The 26,914-nt window shown below is 34.1% G+C and overlaps 1 protein-coding gene across 1 annotated transcript in view; it reads right to left on the bottom strand.

Annotated features, from left to right (window-relative positions):
* LOC126753730 (limbic system-associated membrane protein) overlaps positions 1–26,914 on the bottom strand; it is a 93,780-nt gene that overhangs the window by 19,732 nt on the left and 47,134 nt on the right. Inside the window, exons 5-7 of the mRNA XM_050465400.1 lie at positions 17,852–18,010; positions 6,511–6,639; positions 5,540–5,590 (exon numbers count right to left, since the gene is read on the bottom strand). Coding sequence (XP_050321357.1) covers positions 5,540–5,590; positions 6,511–6,639; positions 17,852–18,010 — 339 coding nt within the window. The remainder of the gene's footprint in view (positions 1–5,539; positions 5,591–6,510; positions 6,640–17,851; positions 18,011–26,914) is intronic.

Here is a 26,914-nt window from a genome sequence, read left to right as displayed (position 1 = left end):
TATCAATTGTCCAGTGAGAATTTCATGACATTTCATATATTGGAAGTGAAGTTATTGCGTTTTAAGTGTCGGTATGTTTGTGCTATCGGTGTGCAAATGAGCTTCGACAAAGAGCCAACATTAAATTTTGTTCTAAAATTGGTAAAATTTTCACCGAAATATTTCAATTGATGAAACAAGCTTATGGCGAAGATTGCCTATCCCGTAGCAGAGTGCACAATTGGTTTCAACGTTTTCAAAGTGGTCGTGAGGACATAAATGACGATCAACATGTGGACCAATCAAAATCCGTGAACCGGAAATTCCATCGAAACTGTGCGTGATTCATCAAAAATCAGCCGAAATCATCATTGAAATTCATGGCAAGGAGTTGAATATCTCCAAACCATCGATTTATCGCATTTTGACCGAACATTTGGGCTTACGAAAGGTGTGTGCATGGTTCGTTCTGCACAAATTGACTACCGACCAAAAATTGCTCAGAATACAACATTCGAAGGACGTTCTTTCTTTTCAGAAAAGTGCATTTGCCCATGAAAGGAAAGCGTTATGCAGACGTAGAGGCCACTCAAAAGGCTTGCACCGGTATACTGGCGGCCATTCCGGCCAATGAACTAAAACACTCGTTCGACATGCTTTTGGACCGTGCAAAAAGCCGTATTGAAGCAGAAGGAGACTATTTTTAATAAAAATAAATTGTTTTTGCAAAAAACCATTTTTTGTTTATTTTTTAAGTCATGTTTACTTTGGAACGCCTCTTGTATATAAAGCAAAAGTGAGGCATTTCCTGCAACCTCATTGAATCTGAAACTTTTTACAGGTTTTGGGTATTAATTTAATAATTATTAAGAGGAATGACATTTTAATAAAAAAAAATATAAAACTTGCATTCAGTTAATGTTACTGTTTCACAGTTATTTACAAAATTAATTTTAACGAAATATTTTCAATAATTTAATAAAAATTCCAATGGAATTATTTCTACAAAAATTTTAACATTTTTCAATCAGTAATTTAATTATCAATAAACAGAATTAAAATACCGTTTTTTCTTATTTCCACAGTACAACTTTCCCTAACTACCGACAATATTATTTTTGTTGTATCACAACTTTTTTGCAATACAATTTTTTTTGTTCTTTTTTTCCAATCCCTTTTACCATAAAAATTTTGTTCTGCCAAATAAGTATGCCACAACTCAGTTACAAACTTAATTAAAATCATAAATGCATACAAGCGCATATACTACGCTCAACGATTTCGCAAAATATGTGCCAGCAATGATTTAACTAATTAAAATCACTGTCAAGACAATGTGGCGAAAAGTTCATGCATAACTGCCACGCCGCAAATGTCCACACGTTGACACCTCAACAAAACATGCAGCGCAAACAAACACACGTGCACACAGACATCAGCATATAGCGATCTATATAACGAATAATTAAAATTTTAGACACAAGAGTTGTACATGAAATCACCAGCGCAACCGCAGAACCTTAACAAAACCTCAGAAGGTTGTCACATTCCATAAAATGCTCAATGCATGCATATATACGAGCATGTACTGTTATTCGTTTGCTACAGCAAACTAGCAGGTTTATTTTGTATGCTTGTAAGCCGCAACACAAAATTCTAATTAAATACGAAAGGGACAACTGAACGGAAATTTAGTCTGCTAGCAGAAAAAATAGAGTCAGATAAGCAGCATAGGCGATGAAGAAATTTTTGAAGAGCCCGAAGAAAAACGTATCTTCACTATAACACTGTATTGTGACCAAAAATGGCTATATCAAGATTTTATAACTTTTAATTGCCCATTGTTTGTAATACTAAAACCTTATTGAGGTTAGTTTTATCAAATCATCTAGATGAACAGATATACATACTGTAAAAAATTGAGAAAAATTTGATAAATTTTACGAATAGATCCAAGCTTGCGAGGGGAGTTGGTGGAGGGATACCCTGCCAGGAACTGTTTATTCATTTCAATTTTGGTTTTCATCACCACTGCAGCGTCTTTTTAGCTGACGTAGCTGCTAGAGAGAGAGCAGCACATCTATTGCGTCGGATCGCAGCCACTTTCTACTGAGTTGGATCACATCCACCTTTAGAGTGGTGACTATCCACTCTGGTAGTAGTGTAGTGATATTAGCTTTGACATCGCTGGCTCCTTATCTCTGGCAACGAGTTACCTAATGATTAGACCAGTATGGATGTCTGGCCACAGCGGTATTGCAGAAAACTGTAAGGCTTGAAAGGTCGGGAACTTCAGTCTCATAAACAGCAGAATAGTACAGGTAGGAGCTTCAGTACTGCATTGTTGGGCCTCAGACCAACTTAGCAAACTTGGTCAACATTAGCAACTGTGCAATCGCAACGTCCTTATAGCCCAAAAAAATGGTAACTAAGTTTAGTAAGTTCGTCTCCATCTGCAAAATCTTCCTGTCAATGGTTCTAGGAGTTCGAACGGAACACTGTCCCAAGATCATCAGATGCTTGGAAGAAGATCCTTCCTTTCTAAATGAATGTCTCACCTTTGCAAGATCAAGACTAAAATCATATCTTATAAAAATGTAATAATATCTGGAAAAAATTATCGTTCCCTCACTTAACGTTGCTACAGAAAAACTGAAATCAAATTAAAGCAAATCCATTTTTTGATATACTTGTATTTTGATTTTTTATATACATACATATTTCAGAATATTCTGTAAAAAATTGATTTCTAGCAAATGGCTGGGCCGTTTGACTTGAAATTTTCCCTCCACCTTCCAAGATTTATATGTATGTCAATTTATGATCGAAGAACATTATCGATTTTTTGCGCACTCTCAATAGTAAATTTTTCCCTTTTTTTATGAGATGCCATCTTTTCAAAAATCAAATTTTGACTAGTCCTTCGAAACAATGAAGTTTCTGACCTCATGGTTGATTTAAAAGAATATATACGTGTATAAGATGTTTCCAATTCTTTAAGCATTACTCTGCTCAGGAGCTCAAACAAACGCACATTACCTGTGGTGCAACCCTGCGCTAATACAAGTATATCTTCTGATGCATACGCAATAGTATTAAGATTCTTCCTTTGTCGATAACTAATTTTTTCACGTAAAAAGATTGTAATATTTTATTTTGATTTTCAATAAATTACTATAAGTCTAAGGTTTAAAGACAAAATTTATTTGTCATTTTAACTATTCACAATAATAAAACTGATATAAAACATGCTAAACAAAGCTTGATAGCATTGAATATAGCGGATATACCACTTTAATGAGGTATCCGTACTCTCTTCCAAGATTACTTTGTTTTTAATTTTACGTGTAATTCTTTTGAGAAGATAGTAGAAGCGAGCATAGAAATGGCGAACCAAAAACAGCTAAAACATAATCAAATACCATATGGGACTGCATTGGACTTGGCCTAGGAAACAAAAAATATTTCCTTGTCCTAGATAAACTAATAAGCAATGCATTAGAAATTATTAAAATCAGGCCAAATTATGGGGCCGAAATATTTTCAGATCATGAAGTAAATCGTTTCGGTATTTTATAAATATTCTGGAATATTTTGCACAAAAAACTGAAGATATTACTTTGTAACTATTAAGCTCTTTCTTGTCTGTAGAGCAAAATAAGAAATTTATAATCTCTAATTTCTTTATTATACTAATGAAAATTTGTCTGTTTGAAATAATTGTGTTCAAGTTTTCTTTAAAGCTTCTTCACAATGAACAATTGCTACATTAAATAAAATTCATTTTCAAAACTGCGAGACAACTTAGCGCATACTTACTTGGAAAGATAAAATGATGCCTACATTTGGGCTAAGAGCGAATATCGATGACGGATACATTAAATTGAAATCAGCTGGATATTTTTTTACCTATTTGTGAACTTTTTCGGCCACTGTGTTAACAAATTTGAAAGCTCTTCCGTATTTTATACGACTGAATACTGAAAAATTCAATACTTTCTAGGTTGTTAAAAATTTTTTAAAAATTTTCCCATAGAAAAGTTGTTGTATTACGTTGTTTTATTTCAAAACTTATTAATTCACATTTTTGACAAAGTAATCCTGTTTTCGCACAAAACCAAGGAGAGTCTAATAATTTATGGTTTTTCGAATAGTCTAGCTTTTTGAATAATTTTTGCGCTTTAGATTAAATTCTTCTAAAAATACCTTCCAAGAATTCGCTGAAATATACAAAATGTAGCTCTGAATATCGAGTAAAAGAAATCATATTCAATTTATTCGTAAATATAATGATTTGGAGGGCCAATACAAAATCATATATACAAGGTGTGTTCCAAAGTAAACAGGACTTTAAAAAAAAAGAACAAATGGTTTTTTCGGCAAAATCAATTTATTTTATTCAAAATAGTCTCCTTCTGCTTCAATACAGTTTTTGCACGGTCCAAAAGCATGTCGAACGAGTGTTTTAGGCCGGTATGGCCGCCAGTATGCCGGTGCAAGCCTTTTGAATGGCCTCTACATCTGCATAACGCTTTCCTTTCATGGCCAGATGCACTTTTCCGAAAAGGAAGAAGTCGCACGATGCCATTTCAGGTGAATACGCGGAGTGGTAAATGGTTCAAATGTGATTTTTGGTCAAATAATCGATCACAAGCGTCGATCGATTGTTTGATCGTCAGTCAATTTGTGCGGAACAAACCGTACATACACCTTTCGTAAGCCCAAATGTACGGTCAAAATGCGACAAATCGATGTTTTGGAGATATTAAACTCCATTGCTATTAATTTCAATGATGATTTCGGCTGATTTTTGATGAATTCACGCACAGTTTCGATGGAATTTCCGGTGATCACGGATTTTGATTGGCCACATGTTGATCGTCATTTATGTCCTCACGACTACTTTGAAAACGTTGAAATCACTCGTGCACTCGGCTACGAGATAGGCAATCATCGCCATAAACTGGTTTGATCAACTTGAAACGCTTCGGTAAAAGTTTAACCAATTTTAGAACAAAATTTAATGTTGGCTCTTTGTTCGAAGCTCATTTACGCACCAATAACACAAACAAACTGACACTTAAACGCAAACGCAATAACTTCACTTCCAATCAATGAAATGTCATGAAATTCTCACGGGACAATCGGCAGATATAGCAGATTCTAACGCACCAGTCGACATACGAGGTGTGTTCAAAAAGTATCGCGGATTCTTCGAAACGTGGTGCATCATAAGTCCTCAATAAGTTTACCTGCAAGTTATGCGAAAACACCTTGTATATATTCTTTACTTATTATAATGCAAATATTTATTATCTTTATTTTTGCCAATTTTTCCCTAAACTGAAAGGCCCATGAAAGGACGACGTTACGCTTCTCTTGACGATAAAGCCGGCATCGAAGGAGGAGCTGAAGAAGATACATTAAAAACTACTACCTGGTGAAGGGGACAAAATAGATATCTCCCGCGTTCTCTCGTCCAGTAATATAATTGACTTTAGGAAATTGCATTAAACTACTACCTGATTGACATCGTCCAAATTAATTGACTTACATTTTTATTTTTTTACTGCACCGATCAGTTGATTTTGCACTGTTATCATTGGCGGAACTGAAAAGTATATTCGAAATATTAAAATATGTATATTTGAGGTATTATATTTGCTTAAAAATGTATATATAATTGTGTAGAATTCTAGCTAAAACATAATTTATTCAGTATGATTATTTAAAATCTATGTTATTGTTATTAATATTCTTTTAGTTAAAAATTGATTTTAATATCAAGTCTTTTCTAAATACTAAAAATACACAAATATCGAATTTTCTATTTTTGAAAAACAAACCGTATAGGAAGCTATTTCAAGAAAAAGTTTAGAAGTGCGAGAAAAATTATTATTCAAAATTAAGTTGGTCAGTTGTTTTGAAAATATATATTCCGTTGCAAAAATAAATACAATATATTTTTTCCTAATACAATATTCTATTAATTAGTATTTATAAATATTTTTAGTTTTGTTTTGTTTTTATATTCATTACTGTCGAAAAAAAAATCTGCTATGTGAATGAGTTTGCTGACCGTTGCGTATAAGTGACTATTGAAAATCAAACTCATATATTTGTTTATTTGTATAACTGTAATTAAACCAATATATCGTTAAATATTTTTTTCAATCACCAATCGTTTGTTTTAATGTTGGCTTCATTATTAAATCGTAATCGGGAATTTACGTTTTATACAATTTCGTATTAAGCCAAGCAAGCTACATAACCCCAACAACATTGTCACAACATTTTTTATATAACACGTTGACTAACGTGATTTTTGTGTAGTATTAGCCCAAGTAAACAAAGGTATGAAAACTTATTTCCTTATAAGACGATTTCGTATTGAAGGTTTATTTTTTTCATATACTCGCGTATACACAAGATCACTCATACGCAGTGGTGTACATGTTTATGTTTTTCAAAAAGTAAACAAATAATATATATACATTTATATATACACATTTGAAATTCCTTTATACTTACAATGCACAATCAACGTTATGCGCTTGCTCACCGATGGCGGCACACCATTCGATGCTATGCATAAGTATGCGCCCATATGTTGACGCTTCACTCGTGGCAGAACCAAAGTAACACCCTCAACGCTCAGCACTGAAATAAAAGGAGTGTTTAAATAGAATTTCAAAACAGTCAAAAATCAGTTCAGAGTAATCATTAATCACAATAGTTGGCATATTTTTTTTTTTTAAATTATTCAAAAATGCTCATGTATATCAAAGTTCGTAATTTAAAAAAATTCTCAGGTTTATATTATTTATGATATTTTTTAAACAAAATACTTATGACAAATTTAATTCATATATGTAATATTCATTCATTTTGCATTTGCCTTATGTTTATTTAAGCCTTAGCTACTTTTATTGTCGCTTTATTGCCCAAGAACTGCTGGAAAGTTTCTTTAGCCCATTGCCAATAGCTGAAAGCTGGTGAATGTATGTCACTCTGAATGAAACTCTTAACCGTTTTAAGCAATGAATTTATAAATATAATCTGAACATATTAGTGTCACATAGGCAAACAAACCCAGAGCAAAACTTTTTTATATAATTTTGCGCAAAAATATTAAAATTAAAAAATCTTGACAAAGGAATATTGTGGGGTTTTCCAATATAGACAGAAGCGTTCCAAGATGATAGTGAATGCGTTGAGGATGACGTGCGCCAGAACGCCTAAGCACATCACAACTAACGAAAATGTGAAAAAGGTGAAAACCATGGTGTTGAATGATCGCCCAATCACAACAAAGAAGTTCGGTGGTGCTGTTAAAAAGATACTGGGACGATGTCCTAGCTTCCACATTCAAAAAACATGGCTTAGTGTTACTTTTGGCTATTTCGAAACTAAAGAGAGTCTTAAAGGGCCATCGTTTGCAAGATTGATGAAAATACCTGAAAGAGCTAACGGATATCGCAAAATCGAGCTCGAGAAGTATTTTATTGATTAAAAGAAGCGCCCGCAAGAGTCATATTTTTACAAAAATTTGCCGTGAGATAAATAGCCATCAAAAATTCTTAGTTTTCAACGCAGTTCATATAAGAAATAAGCGACTTTAAAAGCAATGCCAAGTTACAGTGATAGGTTAACTGTTTTAAAGATGAGGAAATATTTTTATGCTTAGTTAAAATTGCATATACATAGTTTAGATTAGGTAACACTGGCCGGCTATCACGCCATATGGCAATGTCAGTTTAATTTGAAGGGAAGAATTCTTCACATAGGACGTCAACGGTTTTGCGCACTTTAAAAGCGACTTGATATCTACGTCTGATACTTTGTCCAGTCCTTTGAACTCCGAACCTCCAAATTTCATATCATATAAATAAATGTTTAATTAATTGTTATTTTACACGTATTCGCTTTCCCGTAAGTTCAATGTGTGATGGCTTATGCAGTCATTAGTGCTTTATTCGCATTGAATAATTTGCGTTCTTTAAATATGATCAGAAATTATAATGGGTCGGTGATACATGACCGGCACGTTACTGCGAATATCGCTATAAATGACAAAATATTTTTGGGCCGAATTGACAATATATGGTATATAAACCCACACAGCAAATTGGATATATTGAAAATCAAGTTTGGTGAACGTGTTATCTCACGAAATGTTCCAGTCAATTGGCCGCCCCGGTTGTGCGCTTTGACGTCGTTGGGTTATTTCAACAAACCAGCGCCGATTGACGAACTGCATACAAATATCAAATGTAAAATTGCAACTGTATCTGCCGATTTATGCCTAAAAATCGTCGAACAATTTGTTCAGCGTCTGGACTTCTGCATAAAATGGACTTTCAGAGGAATAAAGGATTTCAATGACGTTTATTTATAAAAACTTTTGGAGAGCTCTTAGTGAAAACCCCGTTATATGAATGTAAGAACATTAGAACTATATGTATATAAAGTAAACACTTATATATTATGCTATAAAAAGTTCGCCTGTGAAGGGTGTTTTAGCTTTGTTACGTCACTTTATTGTTGAAAAAAAAATAATACGAAAATTAGAGGAAATTACGAAAACCATCTTATCAACAAAATAAACAATTTTTGAGCCATATAAATATAATTGGCACACCTTTTCTCCCCAACTGAATATGTATAATAAATCTAAATTTCAAAAGCAAATAAAAGTTTATATATGCTAATATTGTAAACCAACCAAATTGTCCAAAAATTGAGGTTGATATTGTCAGCTGTTAAGTTGCCATAAAACTCGCATGCCGAAAATCGACCTTTTCCATGTTAGCTGCTAAGCTTTTTATGGAATTTCTCCAGCTGACAATAAAAACGGGCACCCGAACGACATTAGAGTACTTTATTGCACACAAGCAAACATTTACACAAACAAATATAACTTAGTGCCCACTTAATAGCTATGTAGTTTGTTGTTGTCAAATGAATTTGGAAAATATAATTTTTTCTCTGCAGTGCCCGTATGGGGAGAGTAGCACGAAAAGAGCAAACTTAACAACAAGTGCATAATGGCTATAATAACAGTTGGCATAGTTTTGGCCAAACCATAAATGCATGTGTGTATGTAAGGCTGCAGCTGCATGTGTGCAGGCATGCCACGTACTCGACAAATACAAAACAAAACCACTGAAAGCCATTTGAATGGCTGCAATGAGTGGATTATGACTTGCTAACAAGCTGCCACAGAATTGCATATGCTTTGTACACACATATCTACATATACTTAGTCCTATATATATCTATAGTATATATATATATGAGTATATAGGTATTTAGCATATTATAACTGCAATTTTGTTGTTGTTTTGTGTGTTTTTGCCAGTTTTATTGCGTCTAAAGCCATCGAACTTTGCAGTGCTTTGCGATAAATGTTTAAGTGCATTGGATGAGACAAATTCGTTTGCAAATTTTATCGGTCTTACGAAAAATGTATAACCAAATATTTAATATATTCGTGTATTAAAATTTTTTATGGATTAGTTACATTTTCTCAAGCGCAATATGTATACCACATTTTTCTTTTAATGTTTTCAGCTTATAAGGTTTTATTTTGAAAAATATTTGAACATTCAAAAATACAAGTTTTATTAAAAAATTGAAAAAAATAAAAGTACATGCTCAGTTTAACTACAAAATCAAAATTATTGGGTCTGTAACAATATTTAGCTTTGTTTTTGAATTTTAATATTTTTGTAAGAAAAACATGTGCAATATTATTATTTAGTATTGCCCATCTGAATTTAAAACATTCTCCTATCTTTTTGGCGATTTGTTGATTCCATCCAAAAAGAACTGTTTGCCACCTTTTCTGATGTGAACCGTACTCAAGTGAGGGTGTTCTGTATCGACTGGAACCAATGGGTCTCAGAAGGTCCATGGTCCGGGCTATAAAACGGATGAGGCAAAACTTCCCAGCTACTGTTTCCCAAATAGTTTTTAACCGGTAAATGATTGATAGAAAAGTTTCCGGAAATTGTAAATAAAACGCAAAATATTTAGTTATTAATATTTATTTTGTCGCTTTCAAAGTAGTCCCCATCAGATGTCCTCGAAACTTTTTCAGGATGGCCTTCAGCTCCTTCAGCGAATTTTGTTGTATCTTTTCAGATTCCATGAAGTGGCAATTTCAGTGGTTTCAAATTCGGTCACAATTGTTGCTCGATGCGTTGGTGCATCCGCTTTATCGGAACGAGTCGCACAAGAACGCGTTTCACACCCAAAATATCCATCAAAATCATTCGAAAGAATTTGTGAAAGATGTCGAGCTCTCTTACCGTCTCTTTAATACTTGCCCGAAAGTTTTTGTCACAATGTATGTTCTACAAGGTCTGTCGCAAAAGAAACAGAACTTTTTAAATATGACTGTTTCTGGTGGCGCCACCTATTGGTGGGTATATGAAATAAAAAGTTTGATCTCTTGTTGACATTTCGTAAAAATTTTAAGACAATTGGATAACTACAATCGATGTTATCGATCAAAAAGCGACAGCAGCTTTTGGTCATCGGTCGTAAAATGCATTTTGAACAAAGAGCAAATATTAAATTTTGTTTTAAACTTGGGAAAAGGTTTACTGAAACATTTCAAATGATGAAAAAAGTTTATGGTGATCAGTGCCTATCCCTTAGTAATGTGCATGAGTGGTTTAAGCGATTCCAAGAAGGTCGTGAAGACCTCTGTGACGATCAGAAGTCGGTCGTCTTTAGAAGTCAAAAATAAAGACAATGCTGATTTGTTTTTACGATTCCGAGGGTATTGTACACCGAGAGTTCGTCCCACCTGGTCAAACGATTAATGCTGTGTTTTACCTTGGTGTTATGAAGCGTCTTTTGTCACGCAATCGTCGTGCTCGACCACAATACCGTGAGGCAGGGTCCTGGCGCCTGTTGCACGATAATGCGATGTGTCATCGGTCGACGCTTGTCACTGATTTTTTGACAAAAAACTCCATATTAACCATTAATCACTCACCCTACTCACCTGATCTGGCACCCTGTGATTTGTACCTATTTGGAAAACTTCATTTGCCCATGAAAGGACACTGGTTACAGGACATTTCAGATATCCAAAAGGCGACGACCGATATTCTCAAGAGCATTCCGGAAAATGACCTTAAGCACTCATTTGAAATGCTAATTGACCGGGCTAAATGCTGTATCGAAGCACAAGGAAACTACTTTGAATAAAAAAATATAACTTTTGAAAAATATAAATTTTTTGTTGTTTTTTTTTTTAACAGACCTGTTTCTTTTGCGACAGACCTTGTAATAATGTATGTGCAGTATGTATATCTACACTACCAAACGAGTTAATCCTATTTTTTTAGATTTTAAGTCTGGTATTTAAGCAAACGGGTAGCAATTGCGGTGCAACGTTGCGCTAAAATAACTTCTGCCTCATTCGCAATTGTTTTGCGTTTCTCCTTTGATGGTTAAATTACTTTTTTCATAACAATTATAATTCATTAATAGTCTCAGTACTTTAAATCCAAAAAATTCTTCTAATATAATATTTTAATTAATATTTTGACAATATTAAAAATGGTATAAAGTCTGTAAAAATAAATCACAGTAGCAATGAAGATGGTGATAATATTACTTTATACTCTTTTTCTTAAGTGCAAATCGATTAGTTTATTGTTGTTTACATATTAATTTTTTAACAAGGCAGCACAATAAAACAGCGAACATAGAATAAAATTTGACAATATTTTTTGGAATTTTTTAGTTAACTAGAAGACAAATTATTAAAAAATCTGAATCTCTTTGAATTTTTTGTTTCCGACAGAAATTGCGACCTGCATCCTGCCCATCGTCCGACAAATGTACATGCGAGATGCATCGGGCAATTGCGTTCCAAAGGTAGAATATCAAAGATTTCGCATTCAAAAATTTATGAATGATGTTCAAACATATAACTATGAAGCCTAGAAATTTTGCTTGAATTAATTATTTCTTACCCTTCGAAAAAACTCCGCAAAAATTTAATTTTTTAAGCTTCTAAAGCAGGCTCCCCCCTTAAGTTCATAAAGTGCATTTGGCGATTTTTCCGATGAGTGAAATTATTCCATTAAATTATGTTCAGGAATCAAATTTCTGGTGCCGAAACGTGCAGAATGTTGGAAAAGGCCTTTGGTGATCAGAGATCTTACTGGAAACGTTGGAATATCGGATAAAAATTTTTTTTCGAGAAACAGTGTCGCTCAAGATGTCAAGAAACGTATTATTAATGGCGATGAATCTTGGATTAATGCATACGACCCGGAAACAGACGATCAATCGGCCTAATATCGGCGCAAAGGTGAGCCAAAGTCGAAAAAATCTCATCAAAGCAGGTCAAAAACAAGGTTACGACAGTTTCCTCGATTATCCCGATGTGGTGCACTCCAAATTTTTTTCGACTGGCCAACATATCAACAAAGAACACTACTTGAGTTCTATGCGTCGTTTGCGCGAGGCTACTCGTAAAAAGAGGACGGAATTATGTGCCGACAACTCTTGATTTTTTGCACCACTCCAGAGAAGCCCTTTTAGTCAATTGAAAAATTAAACTTGAATCGCTATGCGCGTTGGAGGCTATTCCGGAAATTTACTTCAACAACTGTTTCAAGAAGGGAAAAGAGACAAAAGCTTTTGCATTCAAACAGTTTACATAAGATAATTTTTCGATTTTTTTTTCAGTTTCGAATGCAGAATAAACTTCTTCCATCAAGCAAAGCAAGTCGGCGTACTTATCTGTTTTGCAATTTGAAACTCGCGTTGTACTATATACCTTAAGTATCCTCGGTGCGTTAAGATTTTGTAGTTAAAAAACTTCTCAAAGACTTTTGAGATTGTTTGACTTAGTTCTGAAGAAGAAGTGCTCCTTATATTTGGGAGATTTTAAGTCATCTCCTTTGTAGTGTAGCTAACTGATTACTCTCTACCTTTCTATGGCAAATAGTTTTGCTGGTGAAAAATTCGTCCAAGTGAAGCATATGAAAATCCAATGTACCAATGTTTTGTCAATAAAGAGGAGGGTTTTTATAAGGGCGGCATTATGAATTTAGTTCTCAACAAGTTGTGAAATATAACAGTGCATATTTAACATAAATGCATCTTTCTCTCTCTGAGAGTATAGTAAATTAAAACTGAAATCAGTGAGAGTGTTCAAACAATTCGCGTCTAGGCTTAAATGTTTTTAAAAGATGGATATCTTATTGGAAGGCATGCGTATCAACTATACTACTGAATGGTTACATTTGAGAGGGGCTTTTAGTTTTAAATTTTTATTTCAGCCAACGATATCCTGACAATTTTTTAAATGATATTTTGTGAAAAGCACAATTTTTGTACAAAAAGTATGAATATATTAACTGTGGATCAATAGTCATCCAGTTAGCTAGAAATTTAGGTTATACTGCAATTCAATTTGGGAAATTTTATATTAAGCTAAATATAGCGCTGAAATGTATATTGCACTGCTCTAGACTTCGAATACTTTCGCTTAACAAAGTTGCAAAGCACCAAAATAATTTCAACCCAAAATCCAAGTATAATTTTCACCGTAATTGCTGACAGGTTCAATCAAACCGAAATATTTTCATAGAAACACTAAAAGTTTGATTTTACTTTTAATGACGTCGCCCACAATTGGCCAATCAGTGCAACACGACCGACGCGCTTCAAACAGCAAAATTCCAAATATTGTAAAAACTTTCTGTAACACCAATTTCAAACTAAATCGCGTAAGCCACAACACCACACAACAACAAAAACAAAACAGTTTAATATCGGCCATAGTTGCAAAGAGTACTAATAATAAAATAACTCCAAATATATATACGGTTAATAGTAAAAAAGTTGGTACAAAAGAAATACTTAAAAAAAACGAACGAAACAAAAACCAGAAAACAAACAAAATGGCAATAATAATAATAATAACAACAGTAATACTCGTAATCACGACTAAACGAGTTTTGCAGACATTTTTAAGCCGCGAGGAAGGTCACTTGCCGCATTTCCCTACTCACCATTTGGCTGCGTGCATACGAAAACCACACCACCATGCACACAGCTATAAAAACAACAGTTATTTCTATGTATTAACATGTATGTATATATGTGTGTGTGTGTGTGTTGATACCACTGCCAGTCGAAACCTCCTTTGTAATCGCCACTGCCAGCCGTCCACCGCTCAGGCGTCCCTTCTGCTGCTTGCGAGCGACTGTTGGCCACTTCGCCGTCGCCATCGCCATCGCCACCGCCATCACCGTTAGCAGCCAACGTCTATTGCACTTTACTCCCGTAATACTTAAGTATTCTGGTGAATTTTTCACATTCGATTTACAGCATTACGTGTTGCGGTTCCGTTTCTGGCGCACTGTGTATGACTCAGAGTCTTCCGTGTATGCCTGCGACCATGTTCACCTCAATCGCTTTGCTATGGTCTTCTTTTTCCTGTTTTTACTCCTTTATACTACTGCAAAAGTTCGCTGCCAAATGCCAATAACGTTCGCTACTCGGGTAATGGTCAGAAACAAAAAAGTTCCACGCTTTTTGATTGTACTTCTCGTAGTTGGTAGTTTGTGTTAGTTGGTTGGGGCGAGCATGTTGCGCTTTGCCGTAAACGAGAATGGCGGTGGAAAAGTGCTCAGCTATGCGCGCCAAATGCTTGTAGAACTGTGGTTCTTTTGAAATTTTGCCAGCAGTGGTAAAGGGTGTTAGGGTAAGAGCAGCAACGTGGTTGCTTTTAAGGCAATGATATATATTTCTAGCTGTAGGTTGAGCTTAACTGACTAAAGGAGGAACTTTAAAGTTCTGAAGCGTTTCGAAGTATTAACGGCTCTCCAAAAACATATATTTGATGTTCGAAGAAACTTAGAAGATTCATATTGTCGACCGTTGTTCGACACTTATTGTATTATTTTCATTCATAATTTATATTTTCATAACCAAATCGCGAGCTTAAGAGATCGAACAGGAAATGGGAACGCTTATCAATTGCTACCTCTCTCTTGAGCCTTAATTTTATGTGAATTACTTACTGAAAGAAGCTTGGTGAGCGCTGAGCAACTAACTGTACTCCACGATCGTAAGAGCCTTCTGGCTCGAAGTCAATCAGAAGATATTTACCGGTCTCTTTGTCATAAGTATGGCTAGGTCTCGCTAAGTACATATATAAGTTCTAACTGGCCATTTTTCTATTGCTGTCTACGCGAAAAGGTAAAACATTTAACGGTAGCAGAAGCTTGTTGCGGTGAGACGAATATCCCAATACTTTTTTCTCCATTGCTTTGCATTTGAGAGATCATAGCGGAAACACCTTGGATATCACACCTCTCGACATTCAGCTGACCTGACGAGAATAAAAATTATACGTATTTTCAAATTTGTAATGGGTACAAAGCATTATGTCGGCACTTAACGAAAAATTAATGGAGGCTGTTTATGATTTCACAAAATACTGCCCTTAAGGGAGAGCATGCTTTAGAAACTTCAAAAAATCGATGTTTTTCTTTTTGCTTAAATCTCTTTAAAAAATATCTAAAAATAATTTATTTCCCTCCCAAAAAAACTCTCAAAAAACAAAAAAACGATTTTTTGAAGCCTCTAAAGCAGGCTCCCCTTAATCAGTCCAAGTGCGATAAAATCCATAAATATTACATTTGATGCACTCCTCTAACTAATGATAGATCGAAAATAAAGTCTGGTTCGTTTCATATGCTGGTTTACTTTACTGTTTCGGTACTGTTGAATTACATTATATCTGTTTCGATTTATTTTTATGGCCAATTCTTAGCTTTATTATAAAGATAAAGAGTACCGTTTTAAGAATTATTTCGGTCAACTGACTGTCTCGACTGGCTCGAATAAATTCCAGCCGAGAGACCCGATTTTCAAATGACTTATGGCTTTGCGGGCTTAGCTGCGTAGACAAGCTAATGTTAAGTCCCACAATCTTGGAGGCCACAGCATAGCCTCACGATGCGAGATAATGCGCTAACCAAAAGCTTCATTCAAAATAATTATTGCTGTCTTTTTGGTATCTAAGCTCGTCTACATCAACATCCTCAAATACAGGATACAGGACAGAAAAAGGTTATTAAAATGTTAAAAAGTATAGTGTTTTTCATTAGCTGTAACATTATGGCCGACTTCATTTGGAAGAAATTGATTATATTAATCAGTGACTTTTTGAGGATCTAAAGACATCTCAACAATGTCTAATAATTTATCATCACACCGAATTCAACCAAAATTGAGGTTAATTGCTTTAGTTTTTTTTTTTGTGAAAATACATAGGTATCAGTGGCCAACCTGGTTTGGGTCCTTTTACCAAACGTGCCACCCAATATTAGACTATTCATTATGAAATGGCAAAACAAACTGAGTATAAATGAAATAACACTTGTCAGAAACCCATTCAGAAAAAAAGTGATTACCTCACTGAAAACCACACTTCCAAAAGGTCATCCTTTATATGATCAGCTCGGAGATAGATTTGACTAATATTATTGTTCGTATCGGAGCGGTCAATGAAATAAGAAAAGAAGCGAAAAATGCCTTGTTATTCCCATAAACTGAACAGCAGTATCTCCAAATCTGTTAAGATAAGATTAATCGAGATGGTATGCAATACTATAAGAGAGGTGGACAAATTTTTCAAGAACACTTATCCCAAGCGGCGATGCAGTTATCCAATTTGTCGCAAAATTATCGTTGATCGTCAAAGCTTTGATAAAAATTAGTAACTTGAAAAAAAAAAACGTGGAGATTAAGTGGATTTGTCCCAAATGCAGTTTTGAGTCTCGGTAGACTTTCCCTTTTAAGTATAAGGGCGGTCAGTGTCAAACCCCTTAGCTACACGTATTATTGAGGTTGAACCACCAGAGTCATAGAACACTGGTATAGCTACCAGACATATTACAAGAGAAAGAAAATTTCTTTGATTTCAAACAAATACTATATTTTAGTGAGCTCAAGGAGAAGTTTAAGCAGTGAACACTTTTTGATAAATTCTGAGCGAAAGCGTTATTCGCGAATTTCTCTACATTACCAAACTACAGCTCTTGTGTCTATTGTGTTGTGTAGTACCATATTATTAATGCTATTGTACTGAAGGTGCTCTGGTTTTTATTTTAATATGAAATACTCTAAGTTTTATGCTTTTTGTGTTTTATTTATTCTATCTAAGCACTTTTGCAATTAATGTAGCTTGCGAAATGTAAGTTGTCCCGTAAACTCGAGTTTATTGTTCATATTAGTGTTTGGGTTTAAACACTTCCTACTAACAAAGTATTTACAATACAAAAATCGCTTCAACTACAGTGTTAATACAAAGGAACAAGAACTCAGTGCTTTCTTGTAAAGTCGCTCTTGCACAATTAAAAAATTCCCTTAATTATTGCAAAGTAGTCATTGCATTATGTAAAAGCATATATGCACATACATATGGCGCAGTGGACTATAGTGGGGAAGGCAATACAAATAAAAGAGGAAGAGTCGTAATAATAATAGACAATTTTTGTCCTCCTAGTAATAATTCAAACAAAAATTTAAAGAAGTTGATATAGACTAGTTACCAAAAGCTTTATAAAATCCACAAGCCTAATAGGCACACCCTTCATATATTTCGTAGCAAGCTTTACTGCATTCGTCTACACGTGGGCAATTGAAACCACATGAACCTTGCAATATTTCAACGCAAAAAAAGCCCACCCACTCAGTCATACAGTCATTCACCCCTACTGCTCAAGCAAATTACACACATATGTATATGTATGTAGAAGTATACATTCAACAATGTACATATGTATGTGTGCATATAAAAGAACGTGGATTGGGTGGTACTTACCCTCAGAGCCGTTGGCCAATTCAATGGGTACTCCATTTTCACGTCGCCATGTAATTGTCGGCTCTGGTGAGCCCGTTGCCGCACATTTGAGCGTCACATTACTATCCTCGCGCACAACCATATCCGTGCTGGTGGGATAATCGAGGATATCCGGCGGGACTGTATAAGAGGTGCGCGAATGAGCGATAGAATAGCGCACGAAGCGTGTAGACCAAGCGACGAGCGTAGAGTGGCAGCGCCAACAAACAAAAATTAAAAAAAAAGAAAATGCAGTGAGACAAGGAAGCCGGAGATGATGAGCAGATAAGTGTTGGATGCATGGAGTGCAGTTGGAGTTTTGTATAACGGGATGTACGATTTTTAAAGTTAGTATACGAGCGTTAGATTTGGTTTTGTTGCAGGTTTGATAGTTTCATTGCATGTGTTGTTAAAGATGACGCGGCAGGTGTTTCACATTTGTAGCACATTTGTTGTAGTTGTTTTTTTTGGATATTTTATAATATATGTTGTTGCCGTTATTCAAATGCCGAAAAGTGTACCGGTATGCCGGAAAAACGAAGCGCATGAAATTTTTTTTAAAATTGTTTTGTTGCACAATTGGTTATTTTGTAACGGTTAAGCGCATTTTTTTGTATTTTTTCACATGTGTGTTGGGGTTATATTATAATATGTGTTTGTGTTGTTCGGTGCAAGGCAAGTGAATCAAACAATTTGTATCGTTGTTTCCAACATTTCGTTGCATATTTTGTGGCGCATAAAAGTATTGCGTGGATTTTGTCGTTTTATTTTTTTAAATTTGTATACATTTTTTTTTCAAATTTTTCATCATTTTTACCACAATTTGAATAGCAATTTTTTAATTTTTAAACCATTTTTGTACAAATTTTTTTAATTTTTTTTTATGTTTTTTATATTTTTTTATTATTTTTCCCAGTTTTATTGTTATTTTTTCGAGCGTACCGAAATTGTTCGGTTGCGGTGGGTAATGTTATTATTGCATGTTGACCAACACAGATTGAAATATTTTTTTATGATTTTTTTGTGTGTTGATTATATTTTGGCAAAGCGATTGTTGTGATAGTCATCAGCAAATGTTGAAATGTTGATGATGGCATCACATCAAATGTATACAATGCAGGAAGTGTGTGTTGTTGGGGTTGTTTTCGGAAAATATATTGTTGTTGTTGTTATGTTAGTACAGAAATTATGATTAGCGGTCATTTTCGTGATTTGTAGGTAGTTTTATGATTTTTTTTAGCGTTTTTTGATTGAAATAAATTTGGTTGTGAAAATATATTTTCGGAGTTATGAGTTTTTAAGTTTAGATTTTTAAGACAAATTTTTTTTTAATTAATAGTGAGTAAGAATATTTCATTAAGAAAGTTTTTTATATAAGTAAATTATTTTTCGTTGATATATACAAAGTTTAATATTTATATGTAAAAGGAGGATTTTTTTATTTTGATGAACATTTTTTATTTAAATTTTTGTTAATTTTTTAGTTTAAAATCATAATTATTGAAAAAAATATATATTTTTAATGATTATAAAAAAAAATAATTTTTTTTATTTTTTAATAATTTTTTTTATTTTTTAACAATTTTTTTTATTTAAATTATTTTTCATTGAATTAGTCAAAGTTAAAATTTATGTAAAAAAAATAAAGTAATTTTTGTTTTGTTAAAGTTAAAATATTTTATTTCAATATTAATTAATTTTTTTTTAGTTTAATTTTTATTTATTTATTATTTATTTTTATTTAATGTTTTTTTTTTAAATAAATAATTTTTCGTTGATTTTTTTCAAGTTTATTGTTTACATTTATAAAAATTAATAAAAATATATTTTTTTATTTATATTTTGTTTTTTAATTTATTGTTTTTTTACATTTTGAATTTTTTTATATTGTTTTATTAATATATTTTTATTTTTTATTTATTATTTGTTGTTTAAAATTTTTGTTTTATTTTTTTTTATTTTAAATTTTGTTTTATAAATTGAATGTATTTTTTACATTTTAAATTATTAATTTATATTATTTCGTTTGTATACGTTTATGTTTTGATTTATAAATTTTTTTTAAATTTTGTTTCATTTGAATTTTTTAAATTTAATTATAATATATTTTTTTATAATTTGTTCAGAGTTTAATGTTTATGTACAAAATAAAAAAAAAATTTTAATGTATATATGATCATTTTTAGTGTTTTTAATTATTTATATATTATAAATGTTAATAATTTATTTTAGTGTTTATGTATTTTTAATTATTTTTTTATTATTAAAATCCAATATTTTTTTTCAAAATTAGTGATTTATTTAAAGTTTAATGTTATTGAATATAAAAACAGTTTTGATGTTTTGTTTAATATTATTTATTTATAATTTTTTTTTAATTTTTCATAGAAATTTTTTATTTTCATACAATTTTTAAAATTGTTTTTTTTTTTATTTAATTAAAGTTTATTATTTAGTTGTTAAATAAATTGAATTTATTTATTTTTTATTTTTTTAAATTTTATTAATAAGTATTGTTTCATAATTTTTGAGAGAAGTTTTCAAAATGTTAAAAATTTTGATCAAATGGATTTTTTTTAGTTTTTAAATTTTTGATATAATATTACATTTTTATTTAAATTTTATTTTGTTTTTTCATAAAAACATATATTTTTTTTTTATATTGAATGAAGTTTTTAGTTTCCATTAAAGATATTGATTTATCAATGTCAGTGTTCAAATTACCACAATTTTTTGTACATTTCCAATCCCAACAGAGTTTTATATCACAATTTTTAACGCCATCATTGTCGTCGTTGTCAGCGTCCACCACATGAAGCCATCCATAAAATGATCACGCCGTCGGTAAAATCACCATCAGCGATAGCATCATCATCGCCAGCATAATTGTTATTATTGCGTTTGTTTGCGTCGTTAAAGCGCGGTTGGTTTTCAGAAGTGTTGTTTTTATTGTTATTGCGTACGGCACCATGCAGTGATTGTCGACACCATTATTAATTTGTTGTTATTATAATAATTGTTGATGTGTCGGTGTGTTTTCCAGCAGATTGTTTCAATGTCATTAATTGGCAATTAATACAAGCGAAGCGAGAAAGTGAAGTTGTTTCGTTGGGTTGAGTTGTGTTTGTGGGTTGACGTCGTTGAATGGCAGGAGTTTTGTAAAGAAAGAAAATTAAATACGTTTTGTTAGTATGTAATAAGTATAAATATTTTTGTTGCATTCTATGGATATTAGTTGATGTGAGTTAGTTTAGTGGCAATGTTTAAATATCACAATGTTTCGAAATAATGGAATTGGTCTTATTTTACTTGTTTGACTATGTGAAATATTAAAATATTTTGAAAAGTGTTGTCTTAGTTTTTGCAAGCTTTTCCAATTCTTTCTGTTTTTAAATTGGTAGGCTCAGGTTCCAACTTTAGTGTTTACGAATAAATAGAAGAAAGGCTAACCCATACATATAGCTTTTAATATTTGAGTTTAGAAAGCTTAAGAAAAGAGGTAAAATACAAAAAGTGCTAATGTCGGGAAATTTTATGGCCAATTGTGGGCTATAACTTTACTCGCAATATAGATCAGCAAGGAGATCCCATCTTGACATCAGCACCGCCTGCTATACATGCTCGATACAACGTGAAGACTACTTAACCCTAGACTGGAAGCGGCTATCAATGAAAGTCGCGGACTCTCCCCAGACAGCACGGTTTTAAACCCGGAAAGTCAACTCCAAGCGCTAGCCGAAGCGTTATTGAAAGTGTAAAAGACGCACGGCGTAGATGCAAAAGTTCTTTTAGCGACTTTAGACGTTCGGAATGGCTTCAAAAGAAAGAACTCTAGATCACAAGGAATATGTCTGTGTGTCTTTGTTGACATAAGTGGAGCATTCAACAATGTCTTCAATAGCGTAATCGTTATCAGGCTGAAACTGGAGCTCGCTATCGTAGCACGGATAAAAGGTCTAATGAGTAGCATGGACAGTATTGGCCAACCTACAGGTCAAACAACTTTTGATAATTGTTCTTAAATACAAAACCCTTAAACTGGAGTTTATACATCAACGTGATTGATCTATTTTGATTACTAAGTTGATAATTTTATTTCGCCCTGCTCTACTTTTCTGTCCATTCCCGCGGCGAAGGCAAAAGTATTTGTCAACCTAACCTCTCAGTAAGTTCATAAAACTATATAAATATATTTTTAAACAACTATACCTTTTTGAAATTTTCTTCCTAGCCTACTAGCACATTATTTCAACGAATTTTAAATAAATTTTCGATAGCTACAAACACATGCTTTATGCATGGCCAGCTTACTGTATGTGGCGCGTGTTGTACCTTTTTCAATAATTTAAAATAAAACTTCATGAGCGCGTCACATAATCGCCATATACTTATGCATACCATACATATGTATTAATATATTTATAATGTGTTTTCAATTTTTATTACTCAAGGAAATCACACATACACACAGTTACTTATATGTTATATAATATACGATATGTAAGTATTATTCCACATTTTTGGCTGACACCTGCGGCCATGACTTTTGCCGCCATTAAAATAGCTGCTGAGCGCAATTTTGTACTATAAAAACACATGTCACACACACACATAAACACATGTGTGTGCGTTTTGTAGAAATTTAGCATTCGTTGTTTTTGTTATTTATTTTTTCCATGTCAACGGAAGGCGAACAGACCGTTGCGGCCGGAAGTTGGAGATCATGGCGACAAACAGCAAAAGCAACAACAAATCACGCGGCAGCGCGACAGTCGCAACAACAAGGATAACGGTGATATTGTGGAGTGCATTTGTAGCGAACAATAATAACCGCGGTCACAGCGGAGCGCGACGGAAGTGGTGCCATTAATATAGCGAATTTGCCGCTGGGCTATTGTGCAGGAAGACAAGGGAGGTCAATTGTCGGCTAGTCGCTGGAAAATCAGTAGTCGCTCGGTTGGTCGGCGGAGTGGTGTGAAAGTGGCCGCAATTATGCGGTTAAATAGTGCAACCCGAAATTGCGGCGAGTGGCGTGAATGGCGAAAAAAAAATGTCGAAAGTGCTGGAGGGCTGAGTGTTTGAGTGCGAGTTTGGCGGCGCTGTATTTACAGTAGTTTGTGTGTTCACACACACGCGCAGATATACTTTTTGGTTTGCTATAAGCTGTGCAAACGCGAAGAGATTACCATTGTAATATTTTCATTATGCGCTGCATAGGAGCATATGTGGAGATTTTGTGCTTATACAATAACGGCACTCGCATTAGGGTGAGGCAGTTTTTGACGGGTAATTAAAATTTTTTAATTTTTGTATGATTTTGTTAGATAGAAGAATTAAAAAAAACAAATTAAAAATATAATTTTTGTAGAACAGTATTAATAAAAAAGGAATCTTTCATGTGAAAACTTGATTTTGATCGTTTAGTTTGTATGACAGCTTTATGATAGCGCCATGCGAATTCAAAAATTTCTCAAAATACTATAGCAATGCTTTGTATAATAATTTATGCCAAACTTCGTGAAGATATCTTGTTTACAAGAATTTGACTTGATAGTTCTGTATGGCAGCTATATGCTATAGTAGACTGATCTAGACAATTTCTTTGAAGATTGCTTTATTTTGTCAGATAATCATCCAAACCAAATTTCGTCAAGATATCTCGTTAAATGAAAAATTTTTCCATACAAGCATTTAATTTCGACCGTTCAGGTTGTATGGCAGCTATATGCTATAGTAATCCGATCTGAAGAAATTCTTCAAGAATTACATTATTTCTTTAGGTAATGATCCAAGCCAAATTTTGTGAAGATATCCTCCAAAATGAAAAAGTTTTTCATACAAGCGTTTAACTTCTATAGTTCAGTTTATATGGCAGCTATATGATATAGTGATTTGATTTGAAAAATTTCTGCAGGTATTATGGCGTTGTTTTAGAAAATAATCTATACCAAATTTTATGAAGATATCTTTCGAAATAAAAAACGTTTCCATACAACCACTTGATTTTGAGCAGTCAGTTTGTATGGCAGCTATATGTTATAGGGATCCGATTTCGGCAGTTCCGACAAATGAGCAGCTTCTTGAGTCGAAAAAGATATGTGCAAAACTTCAAATCTACAAGTATATCTCATAAACTGACGGGCTTAGTTAAGTTTCCCTCCTGGTGTTAAAAATTCGGAGGCAAATGCTATGTATATTCACAATATAAATATTCTGACAAACTTAGTAAACATATACATATGTATATAAGTATCTTATTATAATTTTACTAAAGATGTTTATTTCGTATATAAAACTTTGGTAACGAATAGCCTTCCCATTACAATATTGTAATTCTTCTACCTCCCTTATGTAGCACATATGAATATACGAGTACGACACTTGAGTTGCATTCTCTCGCGTTGGCTTGTGGCAGTGTAAATTAAAAGCCGTTGTGTGCAAAATTAATTTATTGCCAGTTGAGGTAAATTAATTTTTTACTTTTCACATTTTTGTGTGATAAATTACAGCTTGGGAATTCTTGTTGGTGGTATTTTTCCGAAAAATAATACAGAAAATGGAATATAAACGTACGAAAATGGAGGACATAATGTAGACAAGGAGAAATGAGGGCAGATATGTTGATATGGGAAATTAAAAGTTGAAAGACTGTTAACTACTTAGAACACAGTAAAAGGACACATAGTGAAGCAAAATTTGGTATAGAAGTTATATAGATTTCCTTCCGGTGGTGGAAGGATTTCTTTTTATAGCTCCAGTTCAGTTTTTTATATAGTTTTAAAACCTTGCGAAAATATTGACCTTGGTTTTAATAAATTTTCGGATTTTATTTTTGTCACTCAACGACTCTCAATACTTCCTAAAGACCATCCAAGCTAGTAGGAGGGAGGCTATACTAAATTTACTGGCCTCATAAATGGAATTTGTTCACAACACAACGGGAAAACCACGCCACTTCTAGAAACACAAGAAGATCGAGAAACCAGACATGCAGATGAAATGACAACAACAATGCAAACGCAGCGGTAAAACCACGCCACGCAGGCAATACAGCGGGATACCACGAAGACGGAGAAATCAGACAAGCAGATAAAACAACAACAAGCATGCATACGCAGCGGTAAAACCACGTCACTGCCAGCAACATACGCCGTCCCAGCAACATACGCCGTCCCAGCAACACACGCCATCCCAACGCAACATGTTGCGAATGTTTTAGCACGCAGCACAGGCTTGCTGGGGAGTTAGGTGACCGATGATCGGAGAGTCAGCACGGGACTGTGACAGCGTACGCACGTTTGGCATCAGACTACGCAGTGAGTTTATCCTCTGGCTAGTCTTGGTACCCTGACTTGTGAACGCTGTCTGTTAAGGGCGAGCTTGGTAGTGAGTTTATCCTCTGACCAACTCAACCTTTAACATCGCGGTCGCTAACGCAGTCTTCCGTGATCCGGGATCTCTACGCGGCAAAAGTGGTTAAAAGGACCTCTCCAGCGTAGCAGAGGAGCGTAAACGTGTATACCAGTACAGCGTTCTTGAAGCCTTTAGAAGTTAGTTGTCAGTTGCGCCAGTGTCAACGTGTATACCAGGACAGCGTTTTTAAGCCTACACGAGCGCCGGCAGAAGTAGCCGAGCGTAGTCGTCGTAGCACGCGAGCGTCAACGTGTATACCAGGACAGCGTATTGAAGCCTACACGAGCGCCGGCAGAAGTAGCCGAGTGTGATCGTCGTGGTACAGAGCAGCAAGTCGTCTAGCACCCAGGAGCGCAACAGAGCGGGAAACGGTATTGCCCTAACGGGCCACACAGAACCGTTACCCTGACAGCGTCGTCCTCGGGCGACGACAGTACAACGCAGGAGAAAATTTTGTAACACAGATTAATGTATATTATATATTAGTATAAGTTGAATGAAATAAAGTACGATTCGCAGAAGAGCCCCAATATTTACAAATTTATTTTAACGAACCCTGGACGGCGAGTATACCTCAGTAATTTATACTTGTAAGAAGCAGGGGCAGAAAAAAGCTTCGTTACAATGGATATAAATAACAGCTTAAGCTAAAAGTACTTCGGAAGGAAGGGCTATCAGTACTTAATTAGCATATAAGTAAAAGTACTGTGGTGTTAATATAATGGATTTTTCAATAGACAAAGTAGACCGATACGAACAGCAAACGGCGCCATATTTTTCGCCCGCTTTTTTAACATTTCTCTTCAGTAAGGTTCGCCATTTTATCATAAAAAGATATACGATCCAACGACGAGTCAAAATTATTAAAATTTACTACCGAAATTCGGAGTCAGTGGCCTCAACTTTAAGAACGCTATGTCTGATTTATGGTCGTCATAATCGTTCTGACAGATCAACAATTGAGCGTCTAGTAGAAAAATTTGAATCCACAGTACAAAATGTTCACGTGCCAGTGAGACAAAGAAGTGCCCGTAGTGTCGAGAATAATGCTGCCGCTAACGCATCAATTGATGATAATATGGACTTGGACAATATTCGGTTCTAACAGGACGGTGCCACAAGCCCCACAGCGAATGTCACAATCGATTTATTGAAAACCAAGTTTGGTGAACGTGTTATCTCACGAAATGGCTCAGTCAATTGGCCGCCTCGGTCGTGCGATTTGACGTCTTTAGACTATTTTCTGTGAGGCTACGTCAAGTCTATGATCTATGCCAGAAAGCCAACGACGACTAATGAACTTCGTACGTATATGGAATGTAAAATTATAGCAGTATTGGCATATTTATGTTTAAAAGCTGTCGAAAATTGGATTCGGAGTCTGGACTCTGCAAGCGTGCCCATGGTGGCCATGCAAAAGAAATCGTGTTCCATACATAATGGCGTCGAATGTACTTTTCCAGGATTAGGAATTTTATTGATCGTTTTTGTTCTATTAAAAAATACTTTTGTAGCGCTCTTATTGAAAAACAAACTGTTGAACTATCTAACGAATGGTGCTACAAAATTTAGACGTGAAAAATACTTCAAAATAGGTCAAAACTCAAGGTGGCAAAAGTAAGTAATTCTAAA

The sequence above is a fragment of the Bactrocera neohumeralis genome, chromosome 3, assembly GCF_024586455.1.
Source record: "Bactrocera neohumeralis isolate Rockhampton chromosome 3, APGP_CSIRO_Bneo_wtdbg2-racon-allhic-juicebox.fasta_v2, whole genome shotgun sequence".
In the NCBI taxonomy this organism is placed as follows: domain Eukaryota; kingdom Metazoa; phylum Arthropoda; class Insecta; order Diptera; family Tephritidae; genus Bactrocera; species Bactrocera neohumeralis.
Note: the sequence above shows the minus strand (reverse complement) of the source record. Positions and strands in the feature narration are given on the sequence as shown.